Raw genomic sequence first — 19,933 nt, 5'->3', positions numbered from 1 at the left:
GGAAATCACCTTATTGATGCTAAAATGCTCTTTTGTGTCAGTGCTATATTTGGTATTTATCAGATTTAAAAAAAAAAAAAATCATCTTTACACATCCGTTTCTTTAGCACCAACATTGGGATCTCCAGATAAACCAGCTAACTTATTAGCTATTCACATGTGGTAGCAATGTCCTGATAATAAAAACAATACTTAAGCTCATGCTAAGCTATGCAGACATTTTACGCCCTTCATCCCAACACGCTATATGAAACAGGTATGCGTCATAAGACACAGAAACGTCCGCAAAGTTTAGGGACCTTCTCTTTCACAAAACTGTGCTTCATTTCGTCACTGTCCCAATAAATGTGACAAAATAAGAAACGGTGTGGCAGCACTTTAAAAAGAGTGTCAGAAAGCCTGGAGTTCTACTGATAATGACCAACTTTAAAACCAGAAAGCAATACATATGTAAAGGAACGTTAACAGGAATAGCTTCATGTAACTTGCAAATGTCATTTAAATTAAACATGTATCTTTGCATTTAACTGGCTAAAGTTTTGCTAAAAAGTAAAGCTGAAGTTTAAGAGCTACGCATATCAACCACTAAACAGAAGAGGAAACCGCTATGACTTGTGCATCATCTTATTGCAAACTATATTTCTGCAAACAACTCAGTCGGGAAAAAAAACAATAAAAAAAAAACCTCTCAGTCTATTTTTTTCCCCACAAATGTCACACACAGCATTGTGACAATAATCCCATTAGAAACAGTCAGGTTCAGACTCAAAACTCAAATGTACAACAAACTCAGTGAGTGGCAGGCGAGGTAAATAAGAAACTCTCTGTTGGTACAGTTTAAACCTTTAAAGAAGAGTGCAGATTGCGGAAAGTCTTCCGATTTTTTTTTTGTTTTTTTTTTTAAGCGCATGCTTCCAGAGCCAAGAGCTACTGCATGCATGCCTGGGTGCCAACATTTAAAACTTTGTCAGAGAAAGGCATAAAAGCAAGTACAATAATAATAATAAAAAAAACCAGAGAGAAAAACTTACACTAAATGTTCTGTAATGCTATTATAAATGTTTTACCTAACAATTTTCTCTGTTTTTTTTTTTTTTCTTTTTGTAATAGGAAATTGAACAACTGAACACTAAAGAGAGATGCTGTTTTTTTCCCCTTGAACTTCCCCTATGTCTGTGGTAGAAGTGGCTCAAAAGGAGTGTTGAAACGTTTAACACTCTAAACTGCCGCTTTAACATAAGATGCATTGTCTGAACCAAGTTAACAGAGTTAGAAGTGTTTTAAGTAGAATGAGTGTCTGTTAGTTTGCTTCACCTTTTTTTTGATTTGCGTTTATTTGCAAGTAGCACTAGTTTTGTGTTTTAATCTCATACTCAGACCCTTTCTAGAGTTTAGTCTGAAGCTAACTTCTTCTACTTTATCAGTAATCTACATGCTGCACTTAACCACAATGACAAAGTAATAACAGCTGGAATACTTTTGCCTCTTCTTCTGCTCTAGCCACCCTATTAGTCATATCAGCTAGCATCATATTAGGATGTACACGTCTTTGGGTTTTTTATTCTGCTGAAATAGTTCAATGCGTTGTTCTGTTCAAAAGCTTTTCTCTCTCTTTTTTTTTTTTAACGTTCTGAACAGTTCAGGTCCAAACCACCATTCATGGTAATGTTTAATGGTGAAGTGAAAAGTATTCAGAGAACCCGTAAATTTTTTAACCTTTCGTCACCAAGCCACAAACTTCAGTGTATTTTATTGGGATTTGATGTGACAGACAGCGTTAGTCAAAGTTTTCAGACATTTTGTTGGGGCGCCTTCAGGGTGATTTGGTTTAGGAGGTTTTCTGGAAACGTCCGTCTGTAATCCAGATTACACTGGAGGGACTATATATTTCGTCTGACCTGGGAACCCTTTGGATGGGCTCAGGACGGGCTGGAGGGTGGTGGGGGGGTCACTGCCAGGCCTGTTGCCTCTGATCTCAGATAAACAGAAGAGAGCGAATGGATTCATGATACAGTCGAAAGGAGATATTTACGTACAGCATAATCAGGCCAATTTCTTGTCTTGGGTCAAAGTTATATTTATCAAAAATGATTTCTCTTTGCTAAATGAAAGGAAAGTCAGCAAGAACATATTTTGTTCAGAAGATATTCAGAAGTTTATTAGCATTTGGTCAGCGTCAGGACATAATTCTATGACTTGGGTCAAACGTTGTGGGTTTCTTCTCACAAACTTCTCATGATACTTTGCAGAAGTTCTGGTCCATTTCCCCTAATAGAACTGGAGTAACCAAGTCGGGTTTATAAGCCTTCTCGCTCACACACGTCTCTTCAGATCTACCCACGACTTCTCTGTCTGAATTTTTATGTTTCTATTAAAGTAAAGGTTTCTTCCTGAGTAGCAGGACCTTAACGTATCCGAAAGTTGTTCCCAACGATGATCCAGACTTGTGGAGATCATCTATTCTCTTCCAGATATCTTGGCTAACTTTGGGGGGCATTCTAACTGTGTCAAAAAAGAAACTTTGTTTTCTGAGTGAGGATTTAAAATACATCCATAGGTGTGTCCAATTAACTCAAAAGTGACAGTTAGCCTATCAGAGATTTCCAAAGCCATAACATAATCATCTGAGCTTTTCCACATTGTTAAACAAGATAGTTTAAATACAGAAAAATTACTTACGAATTTGAAGAAAGTCGCGAGAAAATCTCTGAAACATGTTCCCGCTGAGTTTTCTGACATTTAACAAATATAAATAAATTTGGTGATTTTAATTAAGCTAAAACAAGAAATGTTGGGTCTAATTTAAGTTCAGACAGTGAGAAAAAAATGTCTATGTGTCTTTTTATGAGGTGTATGTAAACTTTTGGTTTCAACTGTAGTTTGAAATTTGGCGGCTTAACAGACGCACATTACTCTGAAGCTGCTCAGACACTAAAATATGGCGAAAAAGCAACCAAAATCTAAAGAAAGATGCCGAAAACATAGCTTAGCTCATTTTGAAAGATGTTCAAGATGCATTCACTGACTTGTGGCAACGTGGTTCCCATCATGAGATAATAATTAAATTCTCTTTGGAGGTCTTTTCCCTGCAGCCTGTTTGGGAACAACCCAGTCAGGAATAATCTGTCCTGTGGCCTCGGTTACTCTGACCCTTCGCTTTACAGCATATTCAGTAGCACTTCACTTGCTGTGTGTGTATTACAGTAGGGGTGTAGCTGCAAAGGGAAGTCTTATAAGTGACTCACTGTGTGCTGGCCCAGAGTGATATGAGGAAGTTTCACAGTATTGCGCTTAGAGTGTTTTAGTTGCTGGACAAAAAAAAAAAAAATTGATGTGAAAGAGTATGCCAATGTGAGCGATGCTTTCTCAGTTTAATGCTCCTGACAGACTAAAACACCAAGCAGCAGAAAGTGACAGTACCAACTCAATTAAACATCATTTACACTTCAAGTTAACACAAAAGAGCAGCAAAATCCTTCCACTAGCAGCCACTGCATTCACTGGCACACTAGCACAACAAACGACGCAAAATAGGCGCCAAACGGTGACTGAACCTACTTCAAACTGCTGTTTCAAAAAAGAAAAAAAAAAAACTCCGAGCCATTAAAGCATTCAGAAGCATTTCACAACTGTGACATGTTGACACTTTATTTCCACATATTTCCTGAGCGCTAGCTTTGCAGTTATCTTCCTTGTTTTGACTTCCTCTTTGCTGCGTTGAAGCTCAGTGGTCAAACGAACTATCTTGTGCTCAGTGTCATCACTGCAAAAGCGCTCTTCAGAGGCAAGACGGCTGCCGCCGCTGCTCTCCAACTCATCACAGGCAGGCGACAGGTCGACATCTAAGGTCTTCTGTGCATTATCAGCTCAGGGATGGAGAAACAAAAACAAGGTATGCATCTGACCTTGGCGTTTGATGGTGTGTTTTATCTGTGACGACAAAAGTAATTTGTTCATTTATTCCGCAGAGCCTGTCCTCGGTTTTCTCCGGCGATCAGGCCCCCCACTTAGTGTATTTGACAAGCTGAGTTGGACACTCTGTATCAGTGAGTGTCAGTTTGTCAAATACCCCAAGTGAGGTGTCACTTCTCAACAGACAGAGGTTACTGCACAGACAGAATGGCCGCAACGCTGCGTGGAAAAGCGTTGAAGAACTGCCAGCATGATTAGTTGTTTGATGACACTGATGTATTTCTAGGCTTCCACTTTCAGCCTTGAAATAAGTTGAATTTTTTTCACAAAGTTCATCTGACTTGCATGCATTTACTTTGTGAAATTTTCTCATTTATAAACTTACAGAACAGCAACTAGGTTTTGGAAGAGGCCCAAAAGAGAGTAAAATAGAAATGCACTGTAAATTACTGCTGTGTGATTGTGTCTCTGTAACATCAAAGGCAACAAATAGAAAGGCTTTAAAAAAAAAAAAGTTGTTATAGTTGTTTCTTTTTGTTCTTTTTTGTTGTTGTTGTTGTTCTTTTGCAGAGGCGTGGTTGCATGTGTGCCTACAGCTAAAGTAACTTATAGTGAGAAGAGAAGCGCCCAGTGCCTCCCTGAGCCACATGGTATTTCTGCTGATCTTTTTCATTTCAGTGTGCACATATAAAAAGTCAAGATGCATCAAATTCCTGTAATAAAAGTGAATGATCAGCGAGCGCATGCAATTTCTGCAAGCTCCAGCCTTTCTTCCAACCGTCTTATGACTTTTCACAGACCACACTTATCAGACTGTCTTGCATTTCCTGCAATTACTCTTGATGTTTATAAATGCAGCTGAGGTAAAATTTCACCCATCTTGCTACGGGATCTGAGCTTTGTTTCAGTAAGCAAATTATTGCACTAAGAGAAGGTGTATTGTAATTTAGGTTTTGGGAAGTGCCCAAATTGCACCATATCATCAGGAACCAACTACTTGCGTTACCACAGTAGCGTCAGTGATGCAAATAAAGTCCTACGTAGCACACGCTAGCTGCTTTAAGAAAAGCTACTTGCACTTCAGCCGCAGCTTGCAGCTGAATTCCAGCTCTTGCACTGCAGCTTGATGCTCTACTGCCATGTTTACTTATATACTTCATGCTGATCACATACAAAATTAGTAGTGGATTTTACCTTCAAAAAAATAAATAGATAACTGAGCTGAAAGCAGTTTTTCTAAGCATTTTTGTTGTAGGTTCTTGAAATGACACTGAACCCAGGTTTTGTCTAGTCTCCAAGGCCTTCATCCAACATTCTATTACAGGCTATTACATTCTGACTTAACTGGCTCGGCACGTCATCACTCATGGTTTTAAAGCCATCTGTCTAACCCTGACTCTATAAAAGGTGGCACATAGGATAATATAAGCACGCTCTCAGTTTAGTCATTTCGCAGTCGCACGCCTCAAATCTAAAATACAGCAGGCGTGTCATTTCACAATAGCTGTGCTGCATGTTTTTCTAAATTTGTTCTGTACTTTCTTTTTAAAAGGCCAGTAAGAGGTGATAAGGCTCCATGCTGGTAAAATGTGTCGTTTTATTAAAGGGTAAATACAGTTCTGTGCGGCGTCAGTAGCTTGCTAGAAAATATTGTGGTTTCTCTGGGGGAGCTGGTTACTGCTGCACTCCACTAATCTGACTTTTATGGAAGAGTGGCAAGAAGAAAACCCTTGCGGAAAGAAAGATGTAAGAAGCCTTGTTTACAGTTTGCTACAAACCACGTGCGCTCCGGTCAAGTGATTTCATGGTGTACATGCAAAATGCTGCGTGTGGCAGAAAACCAACACAACACCTTCTCATTAAAACAGAACAGGACAGAGAAGTTACATTTGGGCATTTGGGAAGACAAGTTGAGCTGCAAAAGACTCAGACTCGGGTCTGTTGTGACAAAAATACATAACATGCATAGATCACATAACAAATTCAAAAATGAAGTTCACTCTTCATCAAATCTGACTGAACGTAATCAAATTTACTGAGAAGAATGAAGAAGAACTTTTAAATGTGCAAATCTGGTAGAGACATTTATGGACTCGGGGGGGCGCAATGCCACACAGCAACTCTAATAACTTCAATGTCTCGTTGAAGTTTGTGGTTGTGACATGAAACCACAAGCCTGATTCATTCAGAACTCCAAGAGCCAGTAAGAACAAGAATATTGGAATGTTTAGGTTTTCCCAGGAAGCGTGCAAAATGGAGATAAAATTAGAAAGAGGATTAATAACGAATATACTGGAGAGAGGATGAGAGGGAGAAGGAAAAGAGAAAGAGCACTGAGACCGGCTATGAAGGGAGGGAAGGACGGGTGGTGTGAGAGAGAAAGATGTTGAGGATAGATAGAGAGGAAGGAGGCGAGGGCGACCCCTCGAGGAAGCAACTGGAACAGATCATTACGACACTGAAGATAAATGAATTTGAACCAGATTATGGTTGATTTAAAAAGCTCTACATAAATCTGAACTATTTTTTAGTACCTGATGACAAGGTAAGCTAGCATCACAGTACTAAAGTGTTGGGCACTGTTAATTTACAACAAGAAGGTTCTGGTTTCAAATTCTGCCTGGACTCAGCCCTCTGTTTAGAGGTTTTCTGCTGTCTCCTGCAAACTCCTGCTTCCATTTCTAACTTTACTAATGAATTAGAGTATAATTTTTTGTGCATTGAAAAAGTGTCGGATAGAAAGCTATTTAATTACAGTTTGCTTTGTAAATTAAGCTATACATCCTTAAATCTGGTTGACACATCAGAAACTATCTTAATTCTTCATAGCATCAACCCCAGGTTGAAATCCTTCCTCTGGTATTTTAGTTTTTAGAGAACAACTTCAGACTTATTGACTGAATCTCACTGTGGTGAGACGTTAAAGTAAATTAAGCACGGTAGATTTCCTGTCATGCCCACGAAACCAGTTTGAGTTGATGAATTTAGCGACATGGTGCATGTCCTCGATCAGAGGATGTGTACGCCTTGGTTGTAAAAAGATGAACATCATCTGGAAAAAGAGGGGGGGGGGACCTCTGGTAGGCTGTGAGGTTCAGAAAGCATCAACCAGTGTTTTATGGAACAAAAAAAAAAGCAGGGGTGGTTTTTAGTTGACCAGGGTGCTGTTAAAAGGGGGAAACAGCAGATAAAAATATCTAACTTCCTGCAACTTTTAGGTCCATTCAATGGGGAGTCGTCATCCCTGTGTGTTGAGTATGTTCTCCCCGCTTTCTGCTAAGAATAGGCAGACTAGGTTGCGTGCTTTGGGCAGAACCTAGCACAAAGCACGCAACCTATGAATCACAGAGCTTTCATGGAGCATTTCTGCTCCGAGATCACAGGTAACGTTCTGCATTTTGATTGGCTGGGGGGTGGGAGAAGAGTAGGCTTACTCATAGCGCTATTCATAGCACTTATATTAATGATACCAAAGAAAAGAAGCAGGAACGGTCTTTGAATATTTCTGTGTACATTCATACACCTTTGATAACACCTTTGATCACACTACAGACAAGAAGCCAGAATTTCCTGGTTATTATTGCACTCAATTTTAATTGTCAAGTCAATCAAACACCAAACATGATAAGTTGCACAGGATTTGCAGGATCGGATCAATGACATTTTATTCCCCAGATTGAAGATTGTTGTTGTAGAAGGGTTTTTTTTTTGTACCTTTATCAGTGTTCTTATTAAATAAATCTGAACCTGTGGTCCACGTGCATGTAACACTCTGCATGAATTAAGCAAATGTAGAAAAAGGATTCGTGGATGGATGGAAAAATATGGGAGAATTTAAAAAAAAAAAAAATCTGCTCAAAGGGGCTTGGAATAAACCCAACATCTTCTTATCAAGACACTGTGCATTTTTTTGTGTAATAACTATTGATTAAATTACACAACAATCAACAAGTGGTGCTGTTTAATAATACAGAAAAAGGCTTTGTGAAAGTTCCATTGAGTGATTTCATTTAAACTATTCTTATATAGGACCTGATGAATATGATCGGCTTAAAGATGATGGATATTCACTTAAATGGCTGCAAAACACGCTCCTTTCCAGGAAAAACAGATGACATCGAATGGAAAGTTTCTTAATTCAAGTGACATTCTCTCAGTCAAGATGACATAATGGCTCACATATCTATATCTAATCTTCCTTTAATATCTAAGGTTATTGAGAAAACAGTTGTGCATCATTTAAATGTCATCATAGCACTAAAACAACACTTGAGAACGTTACGAATTAATTTGTTATGGCCTCAGAGGACTTATGTCTGTTCTAGTTTTGTTAGATCTCGGTGCTACTGTTGACACGGTTGACCACAATATCTTCTTGGAAAAGCTTGAACATGTGGGTATAGAGGAAAAGTACTAGGCTGGCATCAGTCGTATCCGTCTGAAAGATTCCAGTTTTCTTCACATGTCAGAGGAGAAACTTATATTAGAGCAGAAACTCTTGACAGCTATTTCCTTGAAACCTTGAATACTTGTGTTAGTCATCTTGTCTCAGCTTTCTTGCCCTGGGCTTTTCTTTCTTTCTGATTAGCCATACCTGTTTCTCATATTATCTTATCTATCTTTAAGCAGATGGGTCACATGAAAGCCAACCTGAGAGTTCATAACGAGTTGATCTCCATCAAATGTGAGCATGTGGATTCCCCAGTTTAAGATTGTACATATCTGTTAGGGACAGAGAATAACAGATATGTACAATTTCAAACTGGGGAATCCAGTATTATTATTATTGTATTATTGTTATTTTTAACTTAGAGAAAAAAAAATCTTGACTTGCCTCAAGATTTTTGATCACTTTGAGTATTTTACAGTTTGAGCTAGAGATGTTCAAATGCAAACTTATTTAAATAGTACTGTGAAATGGTATTTTAAACAGCCATCAATAAGAGGCCCTGATGGCAACAGTGTCATTTTTGGCCAGTGGTTAGCAGGATTAGTTCAATTTAACTCCACTAAATATTTTACTGGCCTGACCTGGTCACCTCTATGAAAGTTTTTTGGGGATACTCCCAAAAAATTTGATTGTTTGAAGCAAGCAGAAAATCAAGCTACCTTGTAGCCGTCCCGCAGTCTTAGCGCAATACTTAGCAGGTCCCGTCAGACTGTCAGTTTCCAAACCCCCCCCCCCCACACACAAACTCGTAAATGTATGCACGGGGTCAGAGCAACCCCACCGGACAACACACAAAGTAAAAGACTCTAAATGACCCAGTCTCATACCAAACACCACGGGAGGACTGGAGCAATTCAATTTAGTATTTTAATGATTGGCCCTTTGGCTAGAAAAATACAGCCAGAACCGGCTCTACTTTAGCATCTGGCTGGCTCTAGAACCAGAACTACTTTGGTGTGAAAAAGACCTTAACAGTTCAAATATGGCATTGTGGGGGCTCACTGAAGACCTGTACCACATAGCCTGATATTCTGTTATCAAGGAACTAGGCGTTCCTTGAGACAAAACGAGACATGATACTGATTTCAGGAGAACAGGAATGGAAGGGATGAGATTTTAATATTAGTTTGAAGAAAACTTCAAAGATCAAATTTATGCCTTTAAAACACCTTTCTTCAGCATTTCTATAGATTTTTGCGACAAATTCAACACACTGGTTTTTTGTTTTCATCTCTTAAGACCTTAGGACAGTTGTCTCAACTGGGACAAATGGGAAATGTCAACTGTACGACATTTCCCAGTTGCTATTGAAACAGTGGGCTGTGATTGTTGTAAACTTAACGTACCCTTAGGCTGCATTCACACTGCAGCCTGAAGTGACCCAATTCAGGTTTTCTTGACGTATCTGATCTTTTCATGACACTCTGAACAACACAGATCGGATTTTTTTTTTAATACGACGCAGGCCACTTGGATATCTGATATGAATCATTCGCATTCATCCGACCTGGACATCACTGGTACTCGACAAATGTCACTATTCTGCGTCCTGTTACACGCAAGCGGGAAGAAAAACAACAACCATGGCGGACGATAATGAGGATAAAGTTGTTAATATGCTGCTCCGGTCAGACAACAACTTCAAAATTGTAAGCTATGCTCCACCATTAGCATCCATGTTTACTTCTGCAAACACTGAGCACTTTTTCTTCTTTTTATGGCGGTTGGCAAAACACAGAGAATGCTGACCTTATTGCACTCTCTGCTGCGCACTTTCAGGTCGTTTGTCGTTCACACTGCAGGACATGTGCAAGTCGCATTTGGAAGTGTGAATGGCCACGGCAAAATAATTTAATTTGACAAAAAATCAGAATTGGGCCACTTCAGGCTGCAGTGTGAATGTAGGCTATCCATCCAGCAGTTGGTTTAGAAAAACTTTCTCTCTCTTTTTGGATCTAGGCATCTTGGAGTACTTGTCCATTTTTTTTTATGTTGTCTGTCACACTGTTGGATTTATACTGGAAACCCAAAATGCTACCAAACAAATTATTTAAGTGTTAACTTCTTTATGCAAAGCCTTGGTGACTGGCAAGTGTTCACAAGATGGCATTTACCTCAACAAGAAATACAGTGATATGGAGAGATCTTGTTAAACCCCCTAAAGGGAACTTTTCCTTATAAAAGCGACGGTTATGTCTATCAACATTCCTATCAACAACATGCAGTGATACTTTTCTCACTATAAGATGACGCACTGGGTGAAGCCGTACTTGAGTACTAAATGACCAGTATTTGTATAGTGCTTTATCAAGACCAGAGGATCTCAAAGTGTGTCATGCTACATTAAGTCATTCGTTCAATCATGCACAGATTCACAAGCTCACGGTAGTAAGACACATTGTTGCCACAGCTGCCGTGGGGCAGTCTGACAGGAGCGAGTCCTGTCACCTGAGTATAATAATAATATATAATAATAATAATTGTTATTATTGACAATTATTTCACCAGGAAAATCCCATTGAGATTTAAAATCTCTTTTACAAGAGAGTCCTTGCCAATACTGGCAGCAGCACACAAAGTTTATAAAACATCCACAGCAAAACAGAAAAAAAAAAAAAAGTTACCACCATCATAAATAAAAGTGTAAAAAGATTCCTCAATTAAAACATTTACAGATAAATGATTCCTTCTGGTTCTATGAGCAGAAAGCTGAAAAGAGATTTCTTTTCATGTCCAGTTCAGACTTTAGGCACTGAAAGTAAAAGTAAGTTCTCACAATGAACAGAATATCCCCCGGTGGCGTTTCGATTTATGTAGGCCAACAAATAACAAAGAAGACATCCACATATGACCATATAGTTAAAAACATGTCAATGATGAAGGCCAAGGCTGTTGTATCCTGTGCAATGATGTGCAAAACTTTTAAGCCTGTCATAAACCTTTAAGCTCCACGATAAACAATATTCAGCTACATTTAAGAGAAGCATGCGTGTATAAAATGTCCAGTACAGACATGAAAGTAGTATCATCCAGTCGCTTCATAGCCTCTAAAGACAGACAGGGTAGAAAAATGTCAATACATTTGTGCAACAAGGTATCAACTCAACGATTAATGAGTGCCAAGTTATAGTGCAACCACAGCTCAAACTTGTTAAGTTGGGGCACTCCCAAGTTATCTGGAAATTATAGAAATGTTTTGCAAAACAGCAGTCCTCAAGATCTGGAGATTTTTTTTTTTTACACACCTGTTTTAGAATGATCAAGAAATAAACATGTCTGTAAAAAAACAACAGATAAAAGAATGAGTTCACTCCAATAAAAACAAGAAATGGGATGTATTCAAACAACCAGTTCACAATGAAGAGCAGAAGAGAAAATGAAACATTAATGTGGCTATTGCAGTGACTAAAATGGCAGCTTAAAACAGACTAATGACAGATGTGTTTATGTCACATATAAGAATTAGCCTTTTACGAGCTAGCCCTTGTATTTGTTGTTGATGTATGTAACTGGTCTCTCTTGTAAATGAGACAATCAGTCTCAAGATTTTCTTGTTAAACAAAGGATTAATAATTATAATAATAATAATAATAATCATCATCATCATCATCACCATTTAGTTCCACATGATCATAGCAGCACTAGTCGCTACTATTTTAACAACAGCCAAGATTATAGCTTTAATATTAGCGGCTGAGAAAATGGAGAAACAATTTAGCTTGTTTATAAGGAATATGCAGATTTATTTTAGGCTGGTTAGACACAATAATATAATATCTTTGGAATGACTAGTCTCAATCTGCCCAGACACAACCTCATACTTGAACCATTGAACCAGAATGTTATTTTTGGTGAATTCACACAGTTTCCACGCTGCTTTAGCCAAATGGTAAAGCTACAGATGACCATTGACTTCGATTCCACAGGTGGTCAGCCCAATCTGTGTGATGTTAGAAAGTTGTGATTTCTGGAGCACAACTGTTTGTGATTTGCTACAAGATTGTAAACTGATCTCCCATTTAAGAAAGGGAGACAAACATTTGTGCCACCATCTATACATAATCAAATTCTTGTAAATAAATCCAAAATTCTGGACGTCGCATGTAACCTGATGTGTAGTTTCTCCCTCTGCAGATATCTTTTGTAAAACAGTCAAGGATTGTAAAGGACCTAATTTAGGACTCGAGGTTATGGGGCCAACAGCATCTGGACTGCGATCAGTTTCTTTATTAAAATAGGTAAAGGAATAAAGGCAGCTAACCTGAGATTAGCAGTCTGGTTTGGGGATCTGTGGTTATTGTCAATTGGCTTGGGAGCGATGTTATCTGATCTAAGTCCAGCTTTTTTATTAAAAAGAGTCATTGACTGTAAGGCATCTTATTTGATATTAGCTATATGGTTTTGAAACCAGATGTTATAGGCAATAGGCTGCGAGGCTGCAGTTTCTGGTCTACGACCAGCGTCTTTATTGTTTTTGATACTGTAATACTAAAAGCTCCACAGCAGAGGCAATATCCTTTTCAAATGTTGTAAAAAAAAAAAAAATCAAATTGAATTGTTTTTTTTTTTCTCGATTCTAATCTGGTGTAGTTGGTGTTTGGCAGAACTAAATCTTTGCTTTTTTTGCATGAGGCTTTCCTTTTTAACATCTCAAACTCTTGCTAGACATTTTTATATTTCTTGTGAAATGGAATATTACCCTCAGCTTTGGCTGGATTTTTTCTTCAGTTATATAATTTTTTTTTTAGATGCTTTGGATGAATTTTATGAGACACCAGACCCATAATTTTGTTTTATTAAGAACTTTAAAATTCATACAACATCCTTTACATCATGTACATGAAAGAAAACTCTGCTTGACATACTCACATTTTGCTTACCACAGAACAATGATTTGTCTCCATAATGACAATATTTAATAATATTTATCGAATAAATTATATGTATATCCCCACCATCTCTAAGTTTGAGCCAGTTTTATTTCTGTGAGCCATAACTGAAAACCCATATGTTATGAGGAAACTTTAAAAATTGGTTGTACATTCAAATGTATCAGTGACTGAAGCAAGTGGAAAATCAAACTCCCTGTCTAGAGAAATTTAGTTACAGTAATCAAAGAATAGGATCTATAACTGAAAAATCCCTGCCGGAACCAGTTGATCTAGATCTAGAACAGAATCTGCCTGGCTCTAGAGCAGAAACTACTGGGAAAAAACAAAAAACAAAAAAACATCCAGTTTACTATCTTGAATTGAGAGGGGCACACCGAAGGTCTGGATCATGAATTCTGTGCCACAGAGTATACATCTCTCCTGACAGCATTCTGTGCACAAGAAGCATTTCTTTAAAGAAACAAGGGTCAAGCTTATCAATATTCTTGCCAGGAACATGCAGTCCAGCTGTTCTCACTCCAAGATGATGCTCCGGTTTTAACCCTGCCTGAGCCAGACACATCCCCATGTAAACGTCGTCAATCGGAAGAATGGGGATGGAGTGTGAATTGGCGTAAATGACCGAAGCTGTGTAGCCAGACAAAAGGAAGCCCCCACCACCACAGTAAGCAGGGTATAACTTGGACTCATAGAGCTGCTCTGGAACGTAGTATTTACTCTGTGGAGAACGGATGGGTCCCACGTTGTAGATCAGATGACCTGCAAACAGGTGCTTCCTTCCACCTTCGCGTTCAAAGTTTTGGAGATACAGAACCATGTTGTCTGTGTTGGCAAAGACATCATCGTCACCGTTGAACAGGAAGTTGGCACGTGGGCAGTTTCTCTCCATCCACTCCAAAAAGAGCATTTGTTTCAACGTGAGGTTGTAAAACGTGTCCTTGAAATCCCATTGGATTATGTCGTTGTACTTGCTTTGCTCCAGCTTGAGGAGTTGATTTAGTCTCTTCTTCTCATGACCCGTGCTCATTGTTCCTGAGATGAAGATCCTTCGGATCCACACGCCGTTAGACAGTCTCTCCTTGGCCCAAGTCTTGCGCAGCACTTCTCTGCGGTCATAGTTCATGGCAGAACTTTTGATGACCAGTAGAAGGAAGACGTCAGATGATGCATTGGTTCCACCACACTTGTTGGGGATGTCAAGCAGCATGGGAAAATGTCGGCAGTGACGGTAGTAGAGGAGGTCTTTAATGTTAGTAGGAAGTGAGATGAAGTTCGGGACCTGTTCAACAGATATATTTCTTTCACATTTTGGTGAGGGGTCAATTTTTGGGGATTCTCTGACTGAGGACAGCATGTGATGTTCATAGTTTCTGATCTCAATTTGAAGTTTGTGGTCTGAGGTGGAGAAATGATCAGAATAGTAAAACAAAGTGACCAGCAGAAAAGTTCCCACCATCACAGAGGTTACTTCAAAGACTTCTCTCTGAAATAGTTTTTTACAAAACCTGCAATGCCAAAAAAAGATATCTCATTAATAATAGGGCTGAACTGGCAATTGTCAACGTATTTCTTACACTGGCTCTCAAAAATATGCACACTCCTAACAAATGTGTAGGTTTTAGAGATTTAAAAACCCATTCTAAATCTTCTCCAAAACTGAGCATTTGAAATAAACTTAGATTATTTAAGTAGAAAAAAAGTCTCACTGAACTCTTGGATTCTTACTTTCAGCTATGAATAAAACATCAGCAAGATTATTGGACCTTCCCTACCACCTATCGCCCTTTTCTATCGCCCAATAGATGAACCTTACCGAACACAATAAGAAGTCATGAAGTTTTGGGTGTTTTGTTTTCATTTGGATTTTTATAGTTGTCAAACATATTTACTTTCTTTCAGTTTAATTGCAAATGATAACTGTCACAAAAGTTGGGAAAGGATTTACCATTGTAGAGTCAGTGCAGTTAATCATACAAACAGACACATCAGTTTTGTCCTCCTACAAATTAAGACTTGCATTAACATTAATTTAAAAAAAGACTAAGAAAAAGATGGATCAAAAGTAAAACTTTGGCATCATACGACTTAAATTTTAAAAAGTCTGAGTGAACTCTTTGATTCTTACGTTCAATTTTAAATAAAATGTCAGTCGAAGTTTAGGATAATTAAGCTAAAACAACCCCCAAAAAGTTTCAGATGTAGAAAATGTGCATAAAAGTTTCTTTAATTTTTTAAGTTGTGTTGTGGTAACACAACATTCATCTGGTTATCTTTATTTAAAAAAAATTCCTCTCTCCCACAGTTTCTGCGAAAGAAAATCCTTTACAGGAACTTACGCAAAATATTTGTCAAACTGCCAAAACATACAGAGACACTAGTCAACGTTTCTTGAAAGATAAAGGGGAAGAAGACTTTTATCTGTTCTCTGTATCAAGCTTTTTGACTTTTAAAAACTTGCACACAAAAAATAAAAAAATAATTAATCTACTGGAACATTTGTAGTTGTCTAAAATGCAAAAGTAATGTTTAAAAACTACATTGAAAAATGTCTCATGGGGAAGACATTTCTAAAAGAGACTAAATTTCCTCGTCTTTTTTTTTAGCAATCAAAGACATTTTTAAAATGTTCCTTTGCTCTTGTTCCCACACATAACAGAAAATAATATATAAGTATTACCATGAATCCCCAATAGTAATTGGGGTAAAAAAAAACTCTGACTGGGTTTCTCCATGAATATAAAGAGAAATTTAAACTAAAAGTTTGAACAGCCACAATAAAACAAAAGTTTCACAGTTCTCTAAGGACAAACAGGAAGTTTACACAGAATAACAGGAGATATGAATCCCCAATAGTAATTGCATTACTATAGTAATAGTAATTGGGGATTCATGGGATGCAAACTATCTAACATATAGATGAAAAAACTACATCTCGTTGCTTGTACTTGTGACAGTGCAATGACAATAAAGTTGAATTCTATTCTATTCTATCCTAGTAAGTAATTTTTTTGGAAAAAAAACTTATTAGGCCTACCCTTTATTCAAATTACTTTCATAATCAGAGCAGTATGATAAAAATATAATTAGAGATTTTAATCATTTAAATGCCACAGCTCTTGTTGATCTTTTCTTTTCATATAAAGCAAAAATAATTATTAACAAATCAGACATACAGTACATTGGTAAATACATGAAAAAAAATTTAAAAATATAATATGAAATAAATCAGGAATAATTACCTGAGCATTTTGGTAGAACTGTAAGTCATTCAGTAGGTCTCAATCAGATAACAGGCAATGCAAGTGCAGGTTATGCAGGAAACAAGTGTGGTGTTTGATTTGATACGCCTCCCCTTTATCCAGGGTAAAGGAGAGGCTTGGCATGTTACACAAACCCACAAATCTGTCAAACTGCTGGAAGAAAGACAATTGAAAAATTATCATTCATATCTGTATTGTTTTTACATGTTCATTGCTTTGCGCTTCATAAATTACACATTAAATGTTATAATGAGTTTGGGTAAGATATGAAAACATTACATTTCCTTTCCGGACATTTAGTTGCTCTCGTAATCCTTCATGTGTGATTTACTAAGTCATCTCTTTTAATAAGAATCCCCTTCCCGGGCGTGCGGTGGTGGCGTAGTGGTTAGCGCGACCCATATTTGGAGGCCTTGAGTCCTCGACGCGGCCGTCGCGGGTTCGACTCCCAGACCCGACGATATTTGCCGCATGTCTTCCCCCCTCTCCTTCCCAGTTTTCTGTCAGCCTACTGTCGTTTAAGGGACACTAGAGCCCACAAAAAAAAAAAGACCCCCTGGAGGGGTAAAAAAAAAAAAAAAAAGAATCCCCTTCCCAACTTGCTGATCCAGTTTTAAACAGTCTTCTTTCTTTGTGCAAAGAAAACTGCCAGGTGAATGGCTTTTCCTCTGAAGCTGATTTCCATCAGTGATGCACCTTCCAGTGTTGTAGCTACATGCCTCACGCAGGTTTTCTATGCCTTACTCCCTCACACAAAGTCATGAACTCATTCTTGAACCTGGGAACCTGGTAAAGGTATACGCTAAGCGAAGAATCAGGAATTTGCTTTCTGTTTACCATGGTTTTCTTGCTGCCAAAGTCATAAAATGTACAGAAAAGGGTATAGATTTCAAATTATGCTTGAATGTTAATAATTCTCACATACCTGAGTGTTCCTCTGTGATTAACTGTAAACCTGTTTACACTCCTCCAGAGGCACGGCTGCTGGAATCATGAGTATAAATATGCTTTTATTCATGATGAAGAGATGAACAAACAGTTTATTACCTGATGGATCACACATTTGCCTGACATTTGTTTATATAGACCCAGACGACATGCACACACGTAGAGAACATAGAAACTCTCACAAAAAAGGCTCAGTGACACATTTAAACTGACCGTTTCACCAAATACAGTGTGTTTCCAAGTCATTCTCAACAAGAACTTAAATACAGTAAAGCCAGGTTAAAATCAATTAATTAACCTTCATAGTTCCCCAGCTAAAACTTTTTTAATCATAGTTTACAGCCCCACCACAAACTACGCACCAATAATTTGTCATATTTCGGATGAAATAAAGTTTATAAATATAAATGTAGGTCAGAACGTCATTCACAAGTTATCATATCAATTACATCACCTATCATTTAGCGTTTGTAACCTACTTTAAATCTGTTTTTGTCACTTAGCGTGGATTAGCAGCTGAACCAAAATACAGGCAGCAGCTGGGGAGGATCACAGTGGAATTTTAATATTGAAATAAGAGAACATACAACAGTACTACATGGAAAACAGGACAGGACATGAGAGATGTTGGATGGAGGTGAGGAACTCAGGTGATTGGGAACAGCTGTGGAAGTGAGCTGGCAAGCTGAGGAGAGCGTGGGCGAAGGAACAACACCGATCTACTACAACTAAATCCAAATACATAAGAGCAGATATCAGAATAAATGAAGAAAGTAAACGCAAACAAATAACCTATGTCGCAACAGAGAGACATGAACTGAATATGAGACCAGATGAACAAAATCAAAGAAAAGAAAAAAAACTGGGAAAATAATCAAAACACAAACCCAATGCAAAAAACCAAACAACCAAGGGAAATAAAATTATTTATTTTATAATTACATTTGTCTTGATAGTCTTTAATGTCATCAATATAGGTGTGTGTCGTTTGAAATGTTCACCGAACATTCCCTGGATGTTTATGACGACGCATGGGGGGAGGTTTTCTGAATGTTCAATACGAACTGGGAAGCCACCGCAAAGAAGAGTATGAAGGAGTGACAGACTTTTGGCTATAGTGAATTAAAATGAAAATTATCTAGAATTTTTAATGAAAATAGTGTTCGTGGTGTCACCAAAATAAAGTGTGTTTCTGTTCCTCGGTCCACAAAAGTCCAGAGTACACAGACGACTCCATGATAAGACATCGACAGAAGATCACACTGTCGTTGGCCAAAAGGACACGAGCTGAAAACCTCTAAAAATTAGACAAGCCTGACAAAAGCTGGCTTGTCTGCACACCTTGCAGGATAGCCTAGCAACAGCCTGTTGACAGTCGGTGCATGCAGGTGGCATTAATGCAAAGTCATGTGAAATGAACGGCCTTTGTTAACTCTCCCAGGTTGTTCAGCAGGTTTGAGGAGAAACTTTGAAAAGCCATTTTCTCAAAATAAAAGGAAAAAAAATGGATTGGATAGTGCCAACATTCAAACAGCCATGTCTTCTTCACTTCTTGTTTAAAATCTGTAAATAACTCAAAACACTCCTGAGTAGACATCTACTTATTTGGCTGTGGCCAGTCACATACGTATATATTTCAGCAATCAGAAAGCAACCAGCTGCACTGCTGGTCATTATAAAAACAGATCAGGAATATCACATGACATGCAATTCATTCTTCACATCCTTGTGCTATATATAGCGCTATATGTGGTATTTCTGGTAATTCATCTAATTAAGCAAATTTTTAAAACTCCTTCTTTTTGATTTGCTTCTTGAAATGCAGAATACAAACTGTGTGACTGCAGGCCACCAAACCGAACTTTAACAGCCCACCAGTAAATAAAAGATCTTTTTACAATTGTTTAAAGAAAAATATAGGATGTAATCTTGTAGGTCTAACAAGATACAGCAAGTGCAGTATTTGTGCGAGTTTCAAAACCCCATTTGGTTGAAATTTTATTGGTAATTATGACTGAATAAATAATTTGAAGGGCTGAGTCATTTTACGTTATTGACTGCAATCTGTTTCATTTGTGTAGTGTAGAAATTAGACAAAAAACAACAACAAAAAAGGAAGTAATTTTCATTGACCAATTTTCAGCATTCAGTCTTCTTTGGTACACACCTTTCAGAGAATCTGATAAGCCACAAATAATGTTCAGCTGTCCCAGCAATGTTTAGAAATACTAGAACTGTGAAGCCTTCCATCCATGGATAGGTAACAGCCACCTGTGGAGAGGTATCTGTTCTGGTTTGGTCTGGTCTGGTCAAACCAGACAGAACAGGAATTTTGCACCAAATTTCCACAAAGTACACATTTGTCTAGGAAGACTGGTTTGTTAGGGGAATGCGCAACTGAACTTTGATGCGAACCAAGAAAGTGAACTCTGGTGCGCCTAACAACCTACTTCTCTGGTTGAAGTGAATTC

The 19,933-nt window shown here is 38.0% G+C and overlaps 1 protein-coding gene and 1 long non-coding RNA gene across 2 annotated transcripts; one reads left to right on the top strand and one right to left on the bottom strand.

Moving 5' to 3' along the window:
- Positions 1-3,738: 3,738 nt before the first annotated feature.
- On the top strand, positions 3,739-8,146 carry LOC116727910 (uncharacterized). The gene is made up of 3 exons (XR_004340893.1): positions 3,739-3,892; positions 3,969-6,457; positions 7,942-8,146. It is a non-coding gene; the product is annotated as an uncharacterized LOC116727910 (long non-coding RNA).
- A 4,993-nt stretch (positions 8,147-13,139) lies between these two features.
- On the bottom strand, positions 13,140-16,589 carry LOC116727933 (N-acetyllactosaminide beta-1,3-N-acetylglucosaminyltransferase 3-like). Its single transcript, XM_032575619.1, has 2 exons — positions 16,494-16,589; positions 13,140-14,759 (listed from the first exon to the last, which is right to left on the bottom strand). The coding sequence occupies exons 1-2, from the start codon at positions 16,520-16,522 to the stop codon at positions 13,604-13,606; spliced, it is 1,185 nt and encodes a 394-aa protein (XP_032431510.1). The 5' UTR covers positions 16,523-16,589; the 3' UTR covers positions 13,140-13,603.
- Positions 16,590-19,933: the final 3,344 nt, after the last annotated feature.

Source organism: Xiphophorus hellerii, chromosome 11, assembly GCF_003331165.1.
Source record: "Xiphophorus hellerii strain 12219 chromosome 11, Xiphophorus_hellerii-4.1, whole genome shotgun sequence".
In the NCBI taxonomy this organism is placed as follows: Eukaryota; Metazoa; Chordata; class Actinopteri; order Cyprinodontiformes; family Poeciliidae; genus Xiphophorus; species Xiphophorus hellerii.
Note: the sequence above shows the minus strand (reverse complement) of the source record. Positions and strands in the feature narration are given on the sequence as shown.